Source organism: Moschus berezovskii, chromosome 1 (genome assembly GCF_049115385.1).
Source record: "Moschus berezovskii isolate FMDL1 chromosome 1, NW_MosBer_1.0, whole genome shotgun sequence".
In the NCBI taxonomy this organism is placed as follows: domain Eukaryota; kingdom Metazoa; phylum Chordata; class Mammalia; order Artiodactyla; family Moschidae; genus Moschus; species Moschus berezovskii.
In genome coordinates, this window is record NC_142460.1 from 17,361,359 (window position 1) to 17,385,232 (window position 23,874).

General features: G+C 40.0%; 1 protein-coding gene across 1 annotated transcript in view; it reads right to left on the reverse strand.

Moving 5' to 3' along the window:
- Nucleotides 1–23,439, reverse strand: part of LOC148778674 (ankyrin repeat domain-containing protein 26-like) — a 38,152-nt gene extending 14,713 nt beyond the window's left edge. The window contains 6 exon segments of the mRNA XM_088835515.1: nucleotides 670–1,623; nucleotides 4,668–4,701; nucleotides 6,656–6,823; nucleotides 8,243–8,418; nucleotides 22,207–22,276; nucleotides 23,375–23,439. Coding sequence (XP_088691641.1) covers nucleotides 670–1,623; nucleotides 4,668–4,701; nucleotides 6,656–6,823; nucleotides 8,243–8,418; nucleotides 22,207–22,276; nucleotides 23,375–23,424 — 1,452 coding nt within the window. The 5' untranslated portion in view covers nucleotides 23,425–23,439.
- Nucleotides 23,440–23,874: the final 435 nt, after the last annotated feature.

Here is a 23,874-nt window from a genome sequence, read left to right on the forward strand (position 1 = left end):
CACTTGAGTCCCAAATTATGATTTAATGACAAGTATATTTAAATGACTTGTCAATGAATTCTCAATTTAATGACAACTCTTTAAAGAGTTGAGAGGCCATAAGAATAAATGAGTCAAGCCTGAAATGTTTTCCAAGTTACTTCAAATTGACATGAATAAAGCTAAACTTATACCAACAAATATGACAAAAAGGTATGACGAGCTACTGAAGCCAAAGTACAGTTTATAAGTAATAGCCTCTGGGAAACCTGGACTTGACTGTCAAGGTAATCCGTGTAACTGAAGCTTAATTTCACAATATTCCCTTTAGGTTTGAGTGTTTCTTTTATCTGCTTCATCGTGATACTGACATGTGGTCACATGGAGATTAAAATGATTGTCTGAATAGTAAAAGAGTAACTTACTAACACCTGTCTATACTAAAAATTTAGAACTTCATCTCTTAACATTTCATAAGCGACACGATGTCTCTACTCAAAGTGAAGCATCTCTCGGGTCTAATTTTATTTGCTGGATACAGGTGTGCTTTTACTTCTGTTTCAAGGACCATAGATTCACAGCCTGTGTATTTTTTATATTCAGCTAGATTCAACATTTAGCCAGAATTAAGAATCACTTTGAATTTTCTTTCAGGAAGTCGGAGAATTAGTTCTCCTTCTGGATACTTACTTCTCTTTCTGCTTTCTCATTTTCACACTGACATAGTCTCTCTTTCAAATGATCATGTTGGTTGACTAATTCCTTGTTTCTTTCCTCCAGCATTAGATCTCGTTTCTCACTTTCAGCATGAAGCTTTCTCACGATCTGCTGAAACTGGTCTAGGATGCTAATGACCGTCTTCTCTTTACTGTCGGCTCTGTTTCGTGCATCATCCAGCTGCTGTCGGAGCAACATGTTTTCACACTGGAGTTGAGATAATCTCTCTTCTAAGGATTCCTGCTTTCCAAGGTATTCATTCACTTTGCCTTGTTCGCTCTGATACATGTGTTCGATATCCTGCTTTTGACACTCTGCTTGCCATAAGTCTGTCTGGACATGTTCTAACATCAAAGTCTTTTCTCGGAGATCATCTCTCGTCTGATGCAGCTTGATTTTTAGCTTATTGAATTTATTTTTCACTTTAGAAAGTTGCTGGGAAAGCATCTCATTGTCACTTTTCAGCTTAGCCATATCGAACTTCGTTTGGTCCTGCAAGCATAACCTCTTGTCTTTTGCCTTCTGGGAGGCAAGTTCCAGGTCTCTTTGTGATGTCTGACCTGGATGATGATCGTGCATGGCAGCAGCCAGTCTAGAATGGTAGGATTCCACTTCTGTTTCCAGGCTTTGTGTGCTTTGTTTTGCGTTCTCCAGCTCAGAGTTTAGCACTGTATTTTCAGCTACCGGAACGTTAAACTGGCCGGTGTGCTGGAATGTGGTAATTGTCAGCACTTCCTTGTTCAATTTTATTGCCTTTTGAGGATAATCATTCTCTCCTTTTAGAGTTTCAATGTCCTCAAAAGATTTCTTTTCTTTTTCCTGGTTCTGGTTTTTCACTGTGTCTCTTTCTAGTCTTGGCATGGCAGTTTCATCCTGCCTGTGGTTTTTGCGCAACAGAACTTTTGCTTTTCTACCACTATCAGAAGCCTAAGTGAGACAAAGGAGAGTTTCAGTTAGTACTCAATAAAATGACATTTCATCATTTCCTCTGAAATGAAAGACTAACCTGTATGTTTATCCTGTGAAAAGACTGCACCAAGTGGATCTCCAAATGGAAAAAATAAGGTTCGATACCAACCTCAGACCTTATACAAGCAGAAATTCCCAAAGGTCCAAAAATTTATTTGAAGACAATGAATCCATGAAAGGGAAAAGAAAGCCCAAGGGATTTTTCAAGCAGCTCAGAACTGGAAAGGCTTTTCTCTGAATTACAACAAACCCAGAAAGCTTAAAATAAAAGATTTAGATCTGACTACATTGAAAAATTGCATCTGATGTGGTCTATTTATATAATGGAAAACTACGAAGCTATGAAAAAGAATGTAATAATGCTATTTGCAGCAACAAAGATGGACCTAGAGCTGATCACACTAAGTGAAGTCAGTCAGACCAAGACAAGTCATACCGCTTCCATGTGGAATCAAAAATGAACTTATTCACAAAACAGAAACAGACCCACAGACATAGGAAACAAGCTGAGTCACTGGACGGGAAAGGGGGTAGGGGAAGGGATTAATCAGGAGGTTGGGTTTAACACAGACCATTTTATATGGACAAGTGTGTACAAAATAACCAGTAAGGATCTACTGTACAACATAAGGAATTACATTTAACATTCTACAAGAAGAATCTAAAAAGGAATGTGTGTGTGTGTGTGTGTGTGTGTGTGTGTGTGTGTGTGTGTTAGTCAGCCATGTCCAACTCTTTGCGACCACATGGACTGTAGCCTGCCAGGCTCTGCTGGATTCTCCAGGCAAGAATACTGGAGTGGGTTGCCATTTCCTCCTCCAAGGGATCTTCCCGACCCCAGGATCAAACCCAGGTCTCCTGCATTGCAGGTGGATTCTTTACTGTCTGAGCCAGCAGGGAAGCCCCATTTATATAATATACACACACATACACATATATCTCTGAATCACTGCGCTGCACACCTGAAACTAACACAATATTGTAAATCAACGATAATTCCATTATACCACCACTCGCTCCCTTTAAAAAGACTGCATCTGATACCTCCTATACAGCTACTTCACAAGAGCCTTAGCTCTGTATATACTTAAATAGATGAAATTTCATACAAAAATTGTTTTCCTGCTACCTCTCTAACATTTTAGGCAATTGCAAGGCTTATACCTATTGACAGCTGCACTAAGCACTTCTACAAACATCAGTTAACACATTAGCTATAATGATTCTGGGAAGGAAGAAGCTAAAATCATGTAAGTACACTGCAGGCTTTTCACCAGGTCTCTGCCTCGACTAGTCCTCTTACATCAAACCACAGGCACTTCTCTAGAACAAACATATCAGTACAAACAAGCCTCCTATTTCATTCTTGGTGCAGACACTCACGGCAAATAAGGAAAAGTTTAGAGAGCTCGTCATAGAGAATCATGAGATTATTTGCTGCTGCAGTAACTTTCATTACCTCTTCATACTGCTTAAAATAGCAAGATGGGGGAAACACAATGAGAAAAACAATAATTATCACTGAAGGTCTACGATGGCGTATCTATCACTGTTCTCAAAAGTTCCTTGTCTGACACAGGACACTCCACAGAGCAGAGGGTCATTTTCTCACAGGCACAAGAATGACTTCCAAAGCATGGTCTCTGAACTGCCTACAGTTCTCGCCTTACCTTCTGTGGAAGTGATAAACTAACCTAATCATCCACCAAGGAAGGGAAATCACTACCAAATACCAGAATAGCTACCGTTAGTAGCAAGAGATTTTATTTTTTTTTCCCTTGGTGGGAGGGGGACTTTTATAAGTTTATTCTAAAGAAACTACTTTTTAAAGTGTACAAAACAATTTTTACAACAGATGTCGCAGTTTTTACGAATTGAAAAACTGTAAGTGATATGAAAAGGCGGTTGATAGGGTACTGGTTACAAAAGTGACAGTGGAGTCAAGAACAGACTCTGATTTAAACACTGAAGATGATGACATGCGTGGTGTGACCGACACGCTCACTCCAGAGCAGAGGGACTTGGTCGGGTATCGCAGTCGTCGGTGGAGCTCATACGGTCTGCCTGGCCTAAACCACAATCAGGGCCCCGGCTCTGCGAGACAGTCACAAAAATTTTGAGATCAATTTCTATGGAAAATATTAAAGCTCTCACTCTCCTTGAGTGAGGCCATCGTGTGTCCCTACCTGACTGCTGTAGACAAATGGATTTGAATTACAAATACTACTTTCCCAGTTCTTCCCGAGAGCTTTTCGTTGTGGCAGATCTGCGGCCAGGACCTCGGGGATGGGACCCAGGCCGTGTTTGAGAGGGACATCGGTTGGGGCAGTGAATTCCTCTGCTCTGAGATGCCACTCGAGAACTCTGCAGAATGAAGGACAATCAACTTCAAGAGTGTCTGGCTTCTACCAACTGCTGGAAAAAATCCACGGGGAGCATTCCTGCACCTCTCGAGGATGCCAGTTAACCACACCCGGCCTGGAGGACTCTACTGTGAGGGAGAACTCAGCTGGGAAAGCTGGAACCAGCTCTGAGCTGTTCACGGGGCAGGTGGACTGGAGGGCTGACGGGCACAGAGGGAGGGGTCCACGACGCTCAGGCACCTGCCAGATGGCAACGGGGAATTTTTAGAGGAAAGCATGTCGCCATCCTCGGAAGCAGTTTCAGATGACTGAGTTAAATCATCAAGGGAATTCAGGTGATCACTTTGTTCTTTGACCTACACATGAACAATACTGTTTCACAATGTCCTTAAAATATGTATAAAATACACCCAGTGTACAAAGGTGATAAATCCCTTTCTCAAAGCAAAAGCAGAGGCTTCTTAAAAGAACAGGTTTTTATCAAAAGGATAACTTCATCAACAGAGTTTCTAAATTATGTTTTCAAAGTAAATGTCTTTTTAACAAAGGAAGATTTTCTCTTTTGCCACTATTCCTTTTACGAAGTATTTTTTAGAGAATAATATACGTTAAAAGTTAATTTTTTTCATTTTACTATACCTTCTTCTTTTCATATGCTGTTTTCCTTGCAGGCCTAAAAAAAAAAGAAATGATTGTTTTCAGGCTAAAATTTAATAACTCAAAAACATAAGCAATAACTAAACGTTTGTGTTTTATATAACATCCTTGCATTCATAAGTAATTTCTATAAAAGGATGAAACAATAAAAAAGAGTAGCATTAAAGGACAAAGAAAATATATCTGTAATAGTAATAAAACATTAAATTTAGATCAAAGGAAAAGGAAAATCCTAACATTACTGGCGTTATGTGATAGAAGTAGTATACCAGGGGTGTTTTGCAGTTGTCATTTTTAATAAGAACTGACTGTTATGGCAATAAAACCTATCTCAGAAGTATTCCCTAAGTCCTTATAAGAAAGAAACCCATTTTTTTTCACGATGTTATTAGCTTTTTGAGGGCTTATTATGCAATGGCTATGCATTATTACAAGCATTTGACATGCCATAAAGGCATTTTAAGCCTCACGGTCATTCTGGGAGATAGGTAATATATTAGATCTTTTAGCTAGGAAGAAACGGAGCAAAGAAAGGCTGAGGCACTTGCCCAAGACCACACAGCAGTTCACCAACACCCCAGAATTCAAACCTAGGAAATCTGGCATGAATGCTGCTGTTCCAAAATATGCTGAGAAAGTGATACTGAAAATTCTTTTTATTTATTTATTTAATTGGCTTGAGCTTGAACTTTTTTTTTTTTTGGAGGCTAATTACTTTACAATATTATATTGGTTTTGCCATACATTGATATGAACCCGCCCCGGGTGTACATGTGTTCCCCTTCTTGAACCCCCCTCCCCCCTCCCTCCTCCCCCTATCCTCCCTCCGGGTCAAGTCTTTTTAAGTAATATGAGACCAAAGGAATCTATATTATTATCTCATGTGTAGCTATAACTACAAATGATAATTCTGAATCTAAAAACATATTTCTAACAAAACAAAAAGACTCTAGATGTAGGCAATATTGGAAATCGACTTTCAATAAAGATTTGCTTTTTGTAAAGAAATTCATCAATACACATTCATTCAAGCATTCTGCTGTTTCTTTATGCTTCCGACATAGACACGTGGAGCACACAGTATGTGTTAACGACACTTTCAGTACAGGAAGCATGGTTTTTCTCATTTAGATATTTATCATCCGAAGTAATAAAGCGTACAAGATTGTTAATTGTTTCTACTGAAAATAAACAAAATCCTCCCCTTTTGAATGAAGTTAACATGATGTGATGTTTCACAGCACTTACACAATCAGAGCTACCCTCGATGACACTATCAACTAGAATCATCAAGGAATGATTAAATCCTATTCAGTATAACCTAAATATCTGTAAATTCATGATTATATAATTTAAAAAATTCTATATATGATTTAAGTAGTCATCTACATATTCATTTACATAAGAATATTATGCTTCAGAGCCAATGAACAAGCCCTTCCCCAAAACTACATATGCACAGAAGTACATATGTACATAATAAGCATGTACAATAATAATAATGTACAGTTAATTTATTGTCATAGTTTAAAGATAATGTCATACAATCAATAGGCTTTCTAATATTGGAAATGCAAACAAGATTAAACTCAATAAACACTTCCTCCGCTGGCTCATTTCCAACAGCATACACACTCTACCAGCTCCCTTCTTAATATAAAACAAGAAACTCCTTTGAACTCCACATTCCTCTTCAACTACCATCCAGTTCTTCATTGCCTGCCCCAGTAAATATTCCCTACGGAGCCGTTTACGTGTATTCACTACAGTCCAGCTTCCAAGTGGACTATTTACTGAAACGACTTCCGGCCAAAGGCACGGGTCCTCTCCGTAACCATTCTGTGGTGTTCATCCAGTAGAGTTGAGGATTCTCTTCTCTTGGCCTGTATACTATATTATGCTGCTCTATTTCCAGAAGTATTCAGTGCTAATATTTCTTCCCCTAGAAATAAAGAATTTGTCCGTGTTACCTGCCATCCTCTCGATCCACTTTCCTTGAAATGCTGTCATCATTCACATGCAGCAGACCACCAGTCAGTGAATCGGTCTTTCCAAATATTGGTGCAATCACACATTCTTCTTGTGTCCATTTGCCATTGTTCTTTTCCTCTATTTCCTTCCTGGGCACGCCAGGATCGCTACTTTAAAAAATCCACAAAAAAGCCAATGTTTTCAAATATTCAACTAATAAAGAAAAAACAATTCTTGTAAAATTCCAACTCTTACCCATCTTAAGCCATTAATTAATTCACAAAACAGTTACGAAGTACCAACCATATGCAAGAAAACAAATTCTTCCTCCAAACACAGATATACAATTATGATACAATATGATATGTAAGAGTTGACATATGAAAGTCATAAGTGGAATAAGGAAGGATTCACAGACGAAGTGAAGAGAGGAGGCCAAAAGGAAGAGAAAAGCGAGAAATCATTCCACTGGGAGATTAGAATGTGAGCACACAGGTCAGGCACACAACATCTAGGTTGTTTCCTAGGAACCTGGAAGGAAAAGTACAAAACACATGAAAGAAAGTAGAGAGATGCATCTGGAAAGACACTGGGAAGAACCTCAAGGGCGACACTGAAAACCTGGAGTCCACTGGCTAAACACAATGATTCTTAGACATAGGAGCCATAATAAGATTTACACTATATTTTTTGTTTTGCTTTTAAATACGGTAATGTTTAATTTCGGAATTTCTCTGGTTCTCCAGTGCTGAGGAATCTGCCTGCTAGTGCAGGGGGCACAGGTTCGATCCCTGGTCAGGGAAAATAGCACATGCCGTGGAGCAATGAATCCTGTGCTCCACAACCACTGAAGCCAGCACCCTAGAGCCCATACTCAGCATCAAGAGAAGCCACCACAATGAGAAGCCCAAGCACCACAGCTGCAAAGACGCAGCGCAACCAAATAAATAAGAAAAAAAAAAAAACCCTCAAAGAGAAAAGTAACAATTTAGATGGTTTTTAGAATGACAAGTGGCACATCCACCATGAAAGAGGAAATCAAATTTAGCGAGGCTGGGGGCAGTTTACTTGTAAAACACCCACATGGGTGATGTCAGCATCAAGGATGAAAGGCAGGTGCCTCGTCAGTTCTCCTGCCACCAACAACAGTTTGGCCTCCATCCAAGGACACACTCAAAGTGCTAGGAGAAAACTGCCAACCAAGAGTGCTCTGTACAGAAAAGCTCTCTTTCAGATGAAGGAGAAATAAAATCTTTCCCAGACAAAAAAACATGAGGGAGCTCATCACCAGTAGTCCCACCTCATAAGAAACGCTGAAAGAAGTCCCCAAACTGAAATGAAAGGACGTTCATTAGTGACACGAAATAAATTTAAACATACAACACACTGGTTAAGGCAAGCATGCAGTCAAATCCAGAATACTCTACTACTGTAACATGGTGGTATGTTAACAAAGTAACTAGTATTAAGGCTAAAGGATGAGAGGATTCAAAATAACCATCTCTCTAGTAAAATATAAAATTCATCAATCACAAGCATTAGCTCAAGTTAGATTTGATTTTACAGGAAAATAACAAATGACCTACTGTTGCATATTGATAGAGGCTTCCCTATCAGAACCTTCATTCTGCATGGCAGGAAACTCCTGCTTGTGGTTTCCTCCACTCTTTTTCTGCTGAATCCATCGACTCTGTGCAGCAGCATGGCACACGTTGTCTGATGCTTCCACTTCACTACTTCTGTGCTTCTTTTCTTCTTCAACCTTTAATGAAAGTTTGACACTAAGAACAATTGCTATGACTTAATTCTAAAGACTCTGTTTTCAATTTATTATTTGACTCAGCATTTGCCCTGATGTTAAGTGATAAAGATATTTTTGTGCTTACATTAATTTTATCACTTACAAGTCACTGAAATTTTTGTAAAACGTGCTTCTGTTTGAGGGAAAGAAACAAAATTCCCAAAATTTCAAGAAAGGCCTTCTTAATAAGATACAATTATTCACATCCAGTCTTCCCCATCTGACTGGCAGAGATAGAGACACAAACACACACAACATCTGCCCTCTTCGGTCTTTACCACCTGGATTTTCCATGAAACAGTCAGATGTAGAGGATGTGACACCTTAGTGCCTCAGAGACAGAAAGCAATCTTTCTTCTTTCTGCACTAAAGCTATTCTTTCCCCACTGCCTTTTCCAATTCTTTTTTCACTGGGATCCAGGTGATAGCAATAACCTGATGGTGTTCACTGAGATATACGAACCAAAGCTTACCAAAACACAAGGAGCAGAATGAAACTGAGGAGGTCTTAGTTAGTGTGGAATTCTGGAATATAAGTAATGCTTCCCAACTCCACATTCAATACCCATCAAATTTTATAGCTAGAGGGTATAGAAATAACTATCTACCTTTGCCCCACTATTTACCAATAACAGCTTTAAAATAAAGGTTAAATGATTTGTTCAAAGCCCCCAAAGTGGCATTCCCTAACATTTTATGGCACCAAAAGAGATGATACAATTCTGTAATCTTGAATCCGATAAAATTACCAAACGAATTCCTCAAATGAATCAGGTAAGTGAAAAGCGTGACTTTGCCAAAGTAATTTAATTCGTAAGTTGGGGGTAGGGTTTATTCTCTTTTTTCTTTAAAGGAGAATAGCTACATTTTCTTCTTGTTTTTTTGTCTTCAACGAAAGAGCAAGCAAGTTTAAAAATCTGTTATGGAAGAAAGAAATAACTCACAGCATCTCAAACTTCTGTTTTTTTTTTTTTTTTGGAGATAAACACTTGATTTTTTTTCTTTTTTTACTGAGGGTTGATACTACCATTGGGCTTCCCTGGTGGCTCAGATGTTAAAGAATCTGCTTTCAATGCAGGAGACCTGGCTTCGATCCCTAGGTTGGGACGATCCCGTGGAGAAGGGAATAGCTATCCACTCCAAAGATATTCTGACCTGGAGAAATCCATGGACAGGGGAGCCTGGCCAGCTACAGTCCATGGGGTCGCAAAGAATCAGAGACGACTGACCAACTCTAACACACACATATACTACCTATGTGACAAAATCACACATGTCAAAACTTACTACATTTTAGTAAACAACATAGTGAAGAGGACTCTCTCAAAAGAGACATCTGAGAGTGGTGATTAAAGCATAGGTGGGAGCACATATACTGGTTATTACAAACATCCTGATGTGGCCATGTTGGATATCTAAGTGCCCAGGGACTGAGGAAAGCAGAGAAGGTCACACATATTCAACCACAATGAAGAGATTAGAGGAAATGAGTGTTTCTGTCCCTTCTCGCAGTTTCTGCTTTCTTCCCATTCTGTGGAAATGCAACTTATATTTAAGCCAACAAAGTTAAAAAGAAAAAAAAACACTGCAAAACCCTAGTTGATCACTGTCCTTAAACACGTTCCTCGGTGCTTATTCTGGCTCAGGACGTTACAAGGTGTGTAGCTACATGAGTTTCCCAGTCCATATGAAAGACTGACAGAGACAGAATTAGACTGATTGAAGGACAAAAGCCATGAAAACAGTTTCCTGAATTCCTATTATTTGGATGGCAGAAATAATCTATTTCTACACAAGTACCTATTTAGATGACCCCACCTTATGCATCGGAGATGGCAATGGCAAGCCACTCCAGTACTCTTGCCTAGAAAATCCCATGGATGGAAGAGCCTGGTAGGCTGCAGTCCATGGGGTCGCTAAGGGTCAGACACTACTGAGCGACTTCGCTTTCACTTTTCACTTTCCACTTTCACACATTGGAGAAGGAAATGGCAACCCACTCCTGTGTTCTTGCCTGGAGAATCCCAGGGACAGGGGAGCCTGGTGGCCTTTCGTCTATGGGGTCACACAGAGTCGGACACGACTGAAGTGACTTAGCAGCAGCAGCAGCAGCACCTTATGCATAAGTAGAAAATCGAAATGGACCAGATCATCCAGAAAGGGAGAAACTAAAGCAAGAGCAAATGAACCTCTACCTCTTTGGGAAGCAGAATGTTCTCTTTTTCTGAAGCTAACAACACTACTTGTACCACGTCTATTGCGTTCTTAAACCTCTGCATATCCTTCTGCAATTCTTTACTGAGATACACTCTGGATGCTCTGTGACTCTTCGGTGGAGAAGAATTCCCATCTTCTAATTCGGGTTCCACGCTTTCATCGTCACTAGCCCTGCAATTATCTGCAGGCAGTAGCTTCTGGAACCAGTCCTGTATTGGTTTGCATTTCTTATCAGTATTTTTAACGACAGCAGGAGTACCGTGAGGTTTTATTTGAGTCACGTGTTTCATCTTACCGGAGCAGACAAGCCACAGACTAGACTGATGTGTCTCTCCGATGTCTAACTTCTGACTAGTGGGATTTTGCCTCATATTGTCTGACATTGTCATATCAAACCCTTGGTCTTCTTTCACTTCAAATGTAACTACCTGGTCCCCTAATTTTTTATTTTCTACATCATTATAAAAACTCTCCTCATTTTTGATAAACACATGTTCAGTATCTAGTTTATCACTTTCAAGGTCTATTTTATTTTCACTGAAACGAAGCTTTGAAGGTGACTGACAAGCGTATCCCGGGGACCCACAGTGTATTCGACGAAGAAACATTTTCAAGACTGGGTTCTTTTTGTTCAGGACATACTTGGAATACTAGAGAGACAGATACTCCAAATGCATCTTTCTCCCCACAATCAGGTATATTATTTGTCATGAAGGAGGTATTTCCTTTCTGTTTGTTCCTTCTTTATGGTGATCATGTAGTGACTCCTCCTTAGGACAAATAATAATTTTATATTTCTCACAAATTTCACCTAACTTCTGCTTTAATGCATTTGTGATGGTTTTAACTTCTCCTTCCATTCTAATTTGCCTTGTTTGATCCACATGTTTTCATACTTCTCCACATAAGGAGGCCTTGAACATACAGATCTGTCCTGTCTACAATATTCCTTATTCATTTCTGGTTCTTGAGGTAATTTCTGCAGCTGCAAGACAGGAAAATAATTGGGTTGATTTGATTTTCAGGTGTCTTTTCTGGCAGGGTACATGTGTGCCAAATAATATAAATTTTAACTAATCCAGTATGGATAAAGAAAAATCAGAAACTTATTAAAATTTCACTGTTAAACTTCTTAATTTATATGGAACTACTCACAAATCACCAGATCACAACTAAGAAGTGAAAAATAACTTGCCTTACCCAAAAAATAGGAGAAAAACATTCACTCACAAACCCAATTTTGCAACTGTTTGATTGAATTAAACAATTCATACATGTTAAATCTACCGAAAATGAATTACATGATTTTTAATGTTATAAATGCTTCTTCCCTTAAAAATAGTTCATCTCACTCGACCATATATAGGGAGTCCCTAGAGCACGTCTGTTAAGTGTAAGGTCAAAACGGCCCAATGATGTTAGATAAAAGAACTCAGACACCAAACAGGTGACTTAACAAGCTTTTGTGGCAAGGCGTTCCCTGGCGGGGTTCCCGGACACAAGCAAGTGAGGTCGAGGAAGTCCGCACCCGAACAAAGGCAAGAGGCAGCTTATATAGAGTTACAGGAAGAAACAGCGAAATTTTTCCTGAATAAGGCAAGATTTGGAGTGGTGGTCCCTCATAGGTCACTTAGCTGGGGTGGCAAGACTGGGTTGATTGCCCGGTCTTCTCAAGGTTGGGCTGATGCAGTGAAATAGATTTTGCTGTTTCTGGGCAGAATGCTGTTTCTGGACAGGAGGGGGGAGGTTAGGAGAGGGTTGATTTCTACTAGGAACCGCTATATCAAGGACACTCCAGCAATGGGGGAGGGAATGAGGGAACAGAGTACAAAAGTCAGCGTTTTTTCCGCCAGCGGGAAAAAGGGAAGGGGGGAAGGAGAAGAGGTCAAAATTGCCACTGAGGTCCGCCCTTACATGAAGGTTTTTGGTTTTCTGTTTTAAAGACTAATATCTGGTGAACAGACAAACTTTCTATGACCAAGAGCCAAAATCAATTAACACTAATCAGAAAGAGGAACCAATTCCTAAATTTTAATGCAAATTATATATTATGTTATACATTAATACATTTTACCTGCTTACATCCAGTTATGTGTGTGCTAAGTCCTGTCTGACTCTTTGCGACCCCAAGGACTGTAGCCCACCAGGCTCCTCTGTCTATGGGGGTTCTCCAAGCAAGAAGACTTCGGTGGGTTGCCACACCCTCCTCAACCCATGCCTTCCCAACCCAGGGATCAAACCCAGGTCTCCCACACTGCAGGCGGATTCCTCACTGTCTGAGCCACCAGGGAAGCCCAACAATTCTGGAGTGGGTACCCCATCCCTTCTCCAGGGAAATTTCCCAATCCAGGAGTTGAACCGGGGTCTCCTGCATTGCAGGCAGATTCTTTACCAGCTGAGCTACCCAGCAAGCCCCTACATTCAGTCATCTTATGTTCTGCTGCTGCTGCTGCTAAGTCACTTCAGTCGTGTCCGATTCTTTGCGACCCCAGTAGCCTGCCTAGCTCCTCCATCCATGGGATTTTCCAGGCAAGAGTACTGGAGTGGGTTGCCATTTCCTTTCCCAGGGGATCTTCCCGACCCAGGGATCGAACCTTCGTCTAATACGTTGTAGGCAGATGCTTTACTATCTGAGCCACGAGGGAAGCCCCCTTGCTACTTAAACAATCCAAAATGGTGTGTACTTATTAAAACATTGCTAAAGGCTTCAGCAGTATGTGAACCGTGAACTCCCAGATGTTCAAGCAAGTTTTAGAAAAGGCAGAGGCACCAGAGATCAAATTGCCAACATCCGCTGGATCGTGGAGAAAGCAAGAGAGTTTCAGAAAAACATCTATTTCTGCTTCACTATGCCAAAGCCTTTGACTGTGTCGATCACAGTAAACTGTGGAACATTCTGAAAGAGATGGGAATCCCAGACCACCTGACTTGCCTCTTGAGAAACCTGTATGCAGGTCAGGAAGCAAGAGTCAAAACTGTACATGGAACAACAGACTGGTTCCAAATAGGAAAAGGTGTACGTCAAGGTTGTATATTGTCACCTTGCTTATTTAACTTCTATGCAGAGTACATCATGAGGAACGCTGGGCTGGAAGAAGCACAAGCTGGAATCAAGATTGCCGGGAGAAATATCAATAACCTCAGATATGCAGATGACAGTACCCTTATGGCAGAAAGTGAAGAGGAACTCAAAAGCCTCTTGATGAAAGTGAAAGAGGAGAGTGAAAAGGTTGGCTTGAAGCTCAACATTCAGAAAACAAAGATCATGGCATCTGGTCCCATCACTTCATGGGAAATAGATGGAAAAACAGTGGAAACAGTGTCAGACTTTATTTTTTTGGGCTCCAAAATCACTGCAGATGCTGAATGCAGCCATGAAATTAAAAGACGCTTGCTCCTTGGAAGGAAAGTTATGACCAACCTTGATAGTATATTAAAAAGCAGAGACATTACTTTGCCAACCAAGGTCCGTCTAGTCAAGGCTATGGTTTTTACCGTGGTCATGTATGGATGTGAGAGTTGGACTGTGAAGAAAGCTGATCGCCAAAGAATCGATGCTTTTGAACTGTGGTGCTGTAGAAGACTCTTGAGAGTCCCTTATACTGCAAGGAGATCCAACCAGTCCATTCAAAAGGAGATAATTCCTGGGTGTTCATTGGAAGGACTAAAGCTGAAACTGCAATACTTTGGCCACCTCATGCGACGAGTTGACTCACTGGAAAAGACTCTGATGCTGGGAAAGTTTGGGGGCGGGAGGAGAAGGGGACGACAGAGAATGAGATGGCTGGATGGCATCACCGACTCTGTGGACATGAGTTTGAGTGAACTCCGGGAGTTGGTGATGGACAGGGAGGCCTGGCGTGCTGTGATTCATGGGGTTGCGGAGAGTCAGACACGACTGAGCGACTGAACTGAACTGAACTGAAAGCAACTGTTATTATAACCCCACATATTTATTACTATTCCCCATGCTTTTGCTTCTCTTTAAATGTTTCTTCCAGATTAACCTGACAATCCACACACAGCAACACTTTCCAGTGTCAAGCACTATCTTTCAAGGTCCAAGTGTTAAAAAACCACATTTCGACCTGTTTCTCTCCGACCCTCTCTAGCAGTTTTAAACGTACTCATGTCCATACATTTGGTTGGGAGACTTGGACTGACAGAAACACACTGCAGACTATTGTGTATGATATAGATAACTAATGATGACCTACTGTATAGAACAGGGAATGCTACTCAACATTCTGCAATGGCCCATATGGGAAAGAATCTAAAAAAGAGGCCACACACACACACACACACACACAAAGAGGTGATACATACACACACACACACACTAAAAAGAGGCAATACACACACCCATACACACACACACAGATATAAAACAAAGATACATTTGGCCATGGACTGACCTGAAATAGTGTTTCAATTTTCAAATAAATATAACTTCAATGGATTCCATATGATCTCTAAGCCTTGGTTTCTGTACTACGCTGACTTTATTAGGTGAATCTTGCAAATGAACAAAAGTATACTATGTGCTAGTATTTAGCACAGAAGTATTTTACTTAAGATAGGTTAAAAGTAAGAGTTTCAATGGGGAAATGCAAAGGTGAGAAAGTCACAGCATCTCCCGTTTTCATGTTCTTACATTACTCAGGGCTTACATTTCAAAATAATAATAGAAGACAGTACCTCAGAATCCCAAGGTGATTCTATATCTTTCTCTCCTCCCAGTCCTACGGCTGACATCATGTCTGTAAAATGCAGTCACAGATACATTAATGAGAACAGTCACTACTACGAATTTTAAAGACACGTATAAGTCTATCTCTATCCACAAATATTCCCATAAAATAAAGCAGTGGAAAAGAATTTCAGAGGGTTGAAGCATTTTCAGGAAGAAAAACTTGGTAGTAGGTGGGACACTTCTGAAGAAAAAGAGCAAAAGAAATGTACTTAAAATGAAATGGATATCGCATTTGGATCTATACCCTTTACATGTCTTTATATTTGCTTTTAAGTATAGAAAACATTCACAGGCATTCACTAACTTACCACTTCTATTATTTTTGTGTGCTCTATCAACAGAAGTCAAATGATCATGATTTGCTTGCTCTTGGGGAGCCCTTTCAATAATAGCATCACTTTCTTTTTCAACAAGTTCTGGCTTTGTGGCTCCTTCCTGTAAAAACAAGACAACATAAAACAAAAACCCAACTTCAGAAAACATATTCATTCGTTTGGTCCTTCACCCCGTCAGTGAGACGACAAACAATCACTGTGTCTACAACGTCCTGTAGGGTGTCCTGGGAGAAGTTAGAACTGTAAAGAAAAGAGGGATTCTGCTCTGTGTCTAGGCGAGGCAGAGACATAGGGAAACAAACAAGAGCAGAAGAGTATCCTCCGACAACTCTGCAGCTGAAGCAGACAGAACACAGGAAGGGCACCAAGGAGAGAGGAGGCAGGTGTACCTGTGAGCTCAAGGACCGCTGTGACAAAGGGCTGTGTCTCAGAAGATGGAGAGTGCAGAGCCGGGCATGTGAGGGGATTCTAGAAGGGCGGCCCGAGCCAACACATGAGGTGCAAAACAACGTTAACAAGTCACGTGGAAAACCAGATCACAGGTACTGGGAACTGAAGAGAGACAAAACTGGAGGACCAGGTTCAAATAGGAAAAAGCAAGTGTCATCTTCCTTCCGGTGACAGGGATCTACTAAACAAGTAAAGGCATCACATCATCACAAACATATTTTGTTTTAGGTGGTGCCATACTTTTATTCAAATGACGGGAAAGACTGCACTGCACTAGGTAGTAGCAAGTTCAGTTTAGTTCAGTCGTTCAGTTGAGTCCGATTCTCTGTGACTCCATGGACTGCAGCACGCCAGGCCTCCCTGACCATCACCAACTCCCAAAGTTTATTCAAACTCAGGTCTGTTGAGTCGGTGATGCCATCGAACCATCTCATCCTCTGTCGTCCCCTTCTCTTCCTGCCTTCAATCTTTCCCAGCATCAGGGTCTTTCCGAATGAGTCCGTTCTTCTCATCAGGTGGCCAAAGTTTCAGCTTCAGCCTCAGTCCTTCCAATGAATATTCGGGACTGATTTCCTTTTGGATGTACGGTTGGATCTTCTTGCAGTTCAAGGGACTCTCAAGAGTCTTCTCCAACACCACAGTTCAAAAGCATCAATTCTTTGGCGCTTAGCTGTCTTTATAGTCCAACTCTCATATCCATACATGACTACTGGAAAAATCATAGCTTTGACTAGACGGACTTTTGTTGGCCAAGTAATGTCTCTGCTTTTTAATGTGCTGTCTAGATTGGTCATAACTTTTCTTCCAGGGAGCAAGTGTCTTTTAATCTCATGGCTGCAGTCACCATCTGCAGTGATTTTGGAGAGCTAGAAAATATAGTTTGTCATTGTTTCCTCTGTTTCCCCATCTACTTCCCATGAAGTGTTGGGACCGGATGCCATGATCTTAGTTTTCTGAGTGTCGAGTTTTAAGCCAGCTTTTTCACTCTCCACTTTCACTTTCATCAAGACGATCTTCAGTTCCTCTTTGCCTTCTGCCATAAGGGTGGTGTCATCTGCATATCTGAAGTTATTCATATTTCTCCTGGCAATCTTGATTCCAGCTTGTGTTTCATCCAGCCCAGAGTTTCTCATGATGTACTACTCTGCGTATAAGTTAAATAAGCAGGGTGACAATAAAGAGCCTTATGTACCCCTTTCCCGATTTGGATATTTGGCCTTGGAGTACAGAATGAAGCAGGGCAAAGGCTCATAGAGTTCTGCCAAGAGATCGCACTGGTCATAGCAAACACCCTCTTCCAAGAACAGAAGAGAAGATTCTACACATGGACATCACCAGATGGTCAATACCGAAGTCAGGTTGATTATATTCTTTGCAGCCAAAGATGGAGAAGTTCTATACAGTCAGCAAAAACAAGACCGGGAGCTGACTGTGGATCAGACCATGAACTCCTTAGAGCCAACTTCAGACTGAGATTGAAGGAAGTAGAAAATATGACCGTATTTTACAGGAGAGCATTAAAAATACAATTTAAAAAAACCTATAAGCAATGCTCCAGAGTGGACAGTAAGCACACTAGGCGCGCTACATCACCCAAAGTGTCCATGAAACTGGAATTAAAAAGCAAATTTGGCTTTTAGAACAGCCAAATAAAAATGGTAACAGTCATTCTAAAACAAACTGCAGAGCCAGGAGGAATGAAAAGATTGACAAGTATATTTTACAAAGGTTACTCTGGCAGCAACGTAAAAAAGAACTTCAGGGTAGCAAAACTAGAAAGGAATATTTCAAGATTATAGGGGAGACGGTGAGTTATGCTGATAAGATATGACAAATGATAAGCAGGCAGAAAATACTGAACTTCCTGAGTGACTGGAGGTGGTATTTTCAAGGAAGTTTGCAGTCCAGGATTTTTCCTGCTGTGATGCTGTCTACTAGGATGAGGAGGACAGATGAAGGGATAGCTTACAAAGAGTCAGGGATGAGGGAAGCGTCAGGAACAATGCCTTCAGTTTGGGGTGTAATAAATTATTTTGAGGCGTGCAAGGGACTCAGAAGAAAGGAGTTGGGTAAATACATTTGAATTAGACATAGATAAACTTATTCAGGTAAAACATATACTGTAAAGGTAATTATTTGTAAAAGATACTAACCTGGCATAATTAATGCAAACCTAGGCAGAATTCTGAACTTTTGAAAATAAAACAATACCAGGGGAAGAAAACTGTGAGGCTAAAATTGTCAATTATATATTTCAACATGTTTCAAGGATATAAAAATATACTCATAAATATATGCAAATACTCGTTTGTCATATTACCATAATAAGCATTTTTAAGTTTAATGAAAAGGTTTAATTGTAAAACACCAATTCAAGACGCGACAAGAAGACTCTCTTTTAAAATTGACCTTAAAAGACAAGTTTTAATTTGTCGAAGAGAAATGCTTATGGAATTATGAGGCAGTTTAAAGTACTACTATGACATAAGAAAGAAATAGAAAGCCTATTTGAAAAGATCCCATTCAAAATGGAGGGAGAAATCAAACGCTTTACAGACAAAGCAAAAGTTAAGAGAACTGAGCACCGCCAAACCAGCCTTTGTGGCTCAGTTGGTAAAGAATCTGTCTACAATGCAGGAGACCTGGGTTCAATCCCTGGGTTGGGAAGATCCCCTGGAGAAGAGAAAGGCTACCCACTCCAGTATTCTTGTCTAGAGGACTCCATGGACAGTCCATGGGGTCACAAAGAGTCGGACACGACTGTGTGACTTTCACTTTCACTTTCACACCAGCCTCACAACAAACACTAAAGGGATTTACAGCCAGTAAACACAAGAGAAAGGAAAGACCTACAAAAGCAAACCCAAAACAATTCAGAAAATGTCAACAGGAACGTATATATTGATTATTACTTTAATGTAAGTGGATTCAACGCACCAACCAAAAGATGCAGAATAGCTGAATGAATACAAAAACGACGGCCAAATATATACGGCCCACAAGAGACCCGCTTCAGACCTAGAGACACATACAGACCGAAAGTAAATGGATGGAAAAAGATATTCCATTTAAATGGTAACCAAAAGAAATCCAGTGTGGCAATCCTTATTTCACACAAAATAGACTTTAAAATAAAGAATATTATAAGAGACAAAGAAGGACACTACATAATGACCAAAGGGTCAATCCAAGAAGAAGACATAACAACTGGAAATATTTATGCCCCCAACATAGAAGCACCTCAATACACAAGGCAAACACTAACAGGCATAAGAGGGGAATTCAATAGCAACACAGTCATAGTGGGGCACTTTAACATCCCCCTTACACCAATGGACAGATCATCCAAACAGAGAATCAATAAGGAAACCCAAAACTTCAATGAAACATTAGACCCAATGGACCTAACTGATATCTTCACGACTTTCCATCCAAATGCAGAAGAATACACTTTGTTCTCAACTGCACATGGAACATTCTTCAGGATAGACTGCATCTTGGGGCACAAATCAAGCCTCAGGAAATTTTAAAAACTGAATATATCACGTATCTTCTCTGGCCACAACACTATGAGACCAGAGATCAACTACAAGAAAAAAACGGCAAAAAACACAAACTCATGGAGATTAAACAATTCATTACTAAATAACGAAAAGGTTATTGAAGAAATAAGAAGGGAAATCAAAAGATTCTTAGAAACAAATGACAAGAAAAACACGACCACCCAAAACCTATGGGATTCAGTAAAAGCACTTCTAAGATCAACCTAGATAGTATATTAAAAAGCAGAGACATTACTTTGCCAACCAAGGTCTGTCTAGTCAAGGCTATGGTTTTTCCCGTGGTCATGTATGGATGTGAGAGTTGGACTGTGAAGAAGGCTGATGGCCGAAGAATTGATGCTTTTGAACTGTGGTGCTGGAGAAGACTCTTGGGAGTCCCTTGGACTGCAAGGAGATCCAATCAGTCCATTCTAAAGGAGATCAATCCTGGGTGTTCATTGGAAGGACTAAGGCTAAAGCTGAAACTCCAATACTTTGGCCACCTCATGTGACGAGTTGACTCACTGGAAAAGACTCTGATGCTGGGAAGAATTGGGGGCGGGAGCATATTTTATATGCTTTTATTAATATATAAATTATGCATCTATAATGTTCTTCAAGTTTTATGAAAATATCAACATACATTTATATAAAACATATTTAAGACAGAGCGAATTCTTGTCAATGTATGGCAAAACCAACCAATATAATATTGTAAAATAATTTGCCTCCAATAAAAAATAAACTAATTACTTAAAAAAAAAAAAAAAGACAGAGGCTTTGGTTCATAATATAGCCCTTGTATACCGATCTGTATTACTCTGAAACGTTTTGTTTATAAACACTACTGCATTAGAATTGAATTTTGCCAGTATAAACAGTGTCACTCGATTGGACCCACATGGTCATCAGTCAGTACCTGAATGTTGTAAAGTATTACTTGAGAGAGAGAAAAATTGATTAACAAATATTTTTAACTATTCACTGGGAATAGACTGGTAATCAAAATTCTGAGGAGGACATATGGCTTGAAAAGAAACATTTAATGGAACACAAGATGGGGCTAAAAACGTCAAAAATTTTAACCTAAATTTCTCATCTCACAATTGGTGGACACTGAAAAAAATACTGCAACCCTTTACTTTTCACGTGTTTCTTCTTTATTTCCTTGTTATGCAGGACCTCCTTCCTCAACATAACTCAACTGAACTATGTTACCTGTAACATTATATAGGATACCACTTGTCTCTTCCTTTATTCACATTCAAAAACTATTAACATGGTTCTTACACTCGAGTCCTATGCTACATGCTCCAGGAGATGCACAATTGTTTCCTGAACTCCACTAGCTTACACTGATACGGGGCTGTAAGATGAATACTTAAATCACAGTAATAGAAAATGTCTGAAATCTGAAGTCTTAGAATGTGACACAAGGACTTGGAATAGGTTTTTTTTTAAACTACAATAGAAAAAATAATCTCAAGTTGTAAGTTTTATCTTATAGTTACTAAAAGTCTCAGCTTTCATGAAGTGAAAGTCACTCAGTCGTGTCCGACTATTTGCAACGCCAAGGAGTATACGGTCCATGGCATTCTCCAGGCCAGAATACTGGAGTGGGTAGCTGTTTCCTTCTCCAGGGGATCTTCCCATGCCAGGGATTGAACCCGGGTCTCCCGCATTGTAGGCAGATTCTTTACTGTCTGAGCCACAAGAGAAGCTGCTTCTATAGCTGTTGATTATTTTAGGCAAACATATATTCTTCAGTGAGATGAAGAACTGTGAATATACTCTTAACGGAATGCTTGAGAAAACACAGTGGATTCCCTTTATAATATGGATTTTGCAGAAACAGAATTTAAATTTCTAAATCTCCATAATTTCAACTTTTATTTTAGTCTTAATGTAGAGCCACGACAGAAACAGAGAAAGACAAAAAAAAAAAAAGGCCCTCCTAACAACTCTAAGAAACCAAAATAAAGTCCGGGGGTCACAGGTAGGGGGCAAAACCAGATGATATATGCTATATAGTTTTGGAACTGAAAGGCTCCAGGAAGATTCCAAGAATATTAAAATAAGTAATTATATCCACTAAAGATATCATTATGAGTATTGCAAAAGTCATATCCTTATGGTTTAAAATTCACAGGACGACTCTTTATCCTTGACCAAAATTCCTATTTCCTTTATTGTGGGAAAACCTTTCCCAATACTATTTTCCTGTCACTCTATATTTTCCAGCCCATTGTTTTCTTCACCCCACCTTCAGTATTTACCAAAGTTAAAAATTAAAAAAATCAACTAGTCATATTTTTATAAAATAGTTTGCTCTGAAGGACTTTCCATTACAAACTAAAACAGTAAGACGGACACCACTGTTGAATTTAAGAGTAAATACTACATGAAACTAAATTCAGAGCACAAAAAGTAACTTCACAAGAGTGCACTTTACCTTGGTTTCAAAATCTAAGACTTCATCATCTGATGTAAGCCGTGAACCAACACGAGGTTTGCTGGAAAGCCTTTAGAGCAAAAACATACAACAAAAATGAGTGAGTTCATTTCTTTAAACGAAAAAAAAAAAAAAAAGCAAGTCTGGCTATCTATGTAGTAAACAAAGTTTCTTGACATAATTAAAATTTGGCCTGCTTTAAAACATTTTAAGATATTTTGACGTGGACCATCTTTAAAGTCTTCATTGAATTTCTTGCCATGTTGCTTCTGTTTTATGTTTTGGCTTTTTGACCCCAAGGCATGTGGGATCTCGGCTCCACCGACAGGAGATTGAACCCACACCACCTGCATTGAAAGGAGAAGTCTTATTAACCATCTTATCACTGCACCCCCAGAGAAGTCTCCAAAACAGATTTTAGTTACCTATTTCTACTTCCATCTCTCCCACCCTAGGACATATGTAGGTTTAAGACTCATTCTTAGTTTCCATAACAAAGACTGACAGCCAATATATTGGCTGCTGCTGCTGCTGCTAAGTCGCTCCAGTCGTGTCCGACTCTGTGCAACCCCATAGACGGCAGCCCACCAGGCTCCGCCATCCCTGGGATTATCCAGGCAAGAACACTGGAGTGGGTTGCAATTTCCTTCTCCAATATATTGGCAGAGCCTGAAAATAATATGTTTTCACCAAGTCCTAATAGCTGAACTGAAAATCTAATTGATGGACTGACATAACTTTTGCTTGCCCAAAGTAGAATAAACCTGATGACTTAAAGCAGGAGGATATGCTGCTCCTTCTCCATTGTTTGTCCCTGGTTCAGAGACTAATCTGCATCCATCAAGAATGGCAGTCTTGGTCCTTCAGCAGGGAAATCACTTATGGAGAAGCCCCATTCCTCCCCTTTACTGTAGAGGGAGTACAGGAGTGCCCCGCAATGTCTGAAACTTAAAATGGACACAAGTCAAAGAACTAATTTATATGTTTCACTGATAGGCTGCACGGGTACCTCTCAGTCTCTGCTGAGGGACACGAGCGTGGATGTTGCAGCCAGGTAGGCCAGCTGTCAAATCACAGGTCAACTCATTTTAACCATGGAATCATGGGTCAATTCGTCAACCTCCCCGAATCACAGTTGCCTAATTAAGTAAAAGTAGGACACAGTTACTTTCCAAAGCTGCTCCGATGACTCCATGCGGTCACAAATGGTAAGCACATAATGCAGTCTCTAACCCAGGGTAGAACACTCAGCAAACATCAGCTTCTCTTCTCTGCGTGTTCTCTTAGTAACACATGCAATTTTTAAAAATCTGTCAAATCCTACCTGCTTAAACAGTCTTCTTCAGAACTCTTATCCACTATTAAAGAAAAAAGTAAGACACATTTTAAATCAACAAAAGAAACATACAGACTATTAAAACCTCAAGACCGATGTTGTGTTTAAAAGTATTCCTTTAGGACCACACCTGGAGCCCACACTAGAGGGAATACTGATTGTACTACACTCATGGGCCATGAATGCCTAAGAACCATTCCTCTCCTTTACAGTCATCAAATGTAGAACAGAAAAAAAGAGGACAGACCTGCTGTGGACAATGACCATAACCCTAACCAAACTCCAGGAGACGGACAGAAAATGACACTACATCATTAGAATCAACTCTGTCA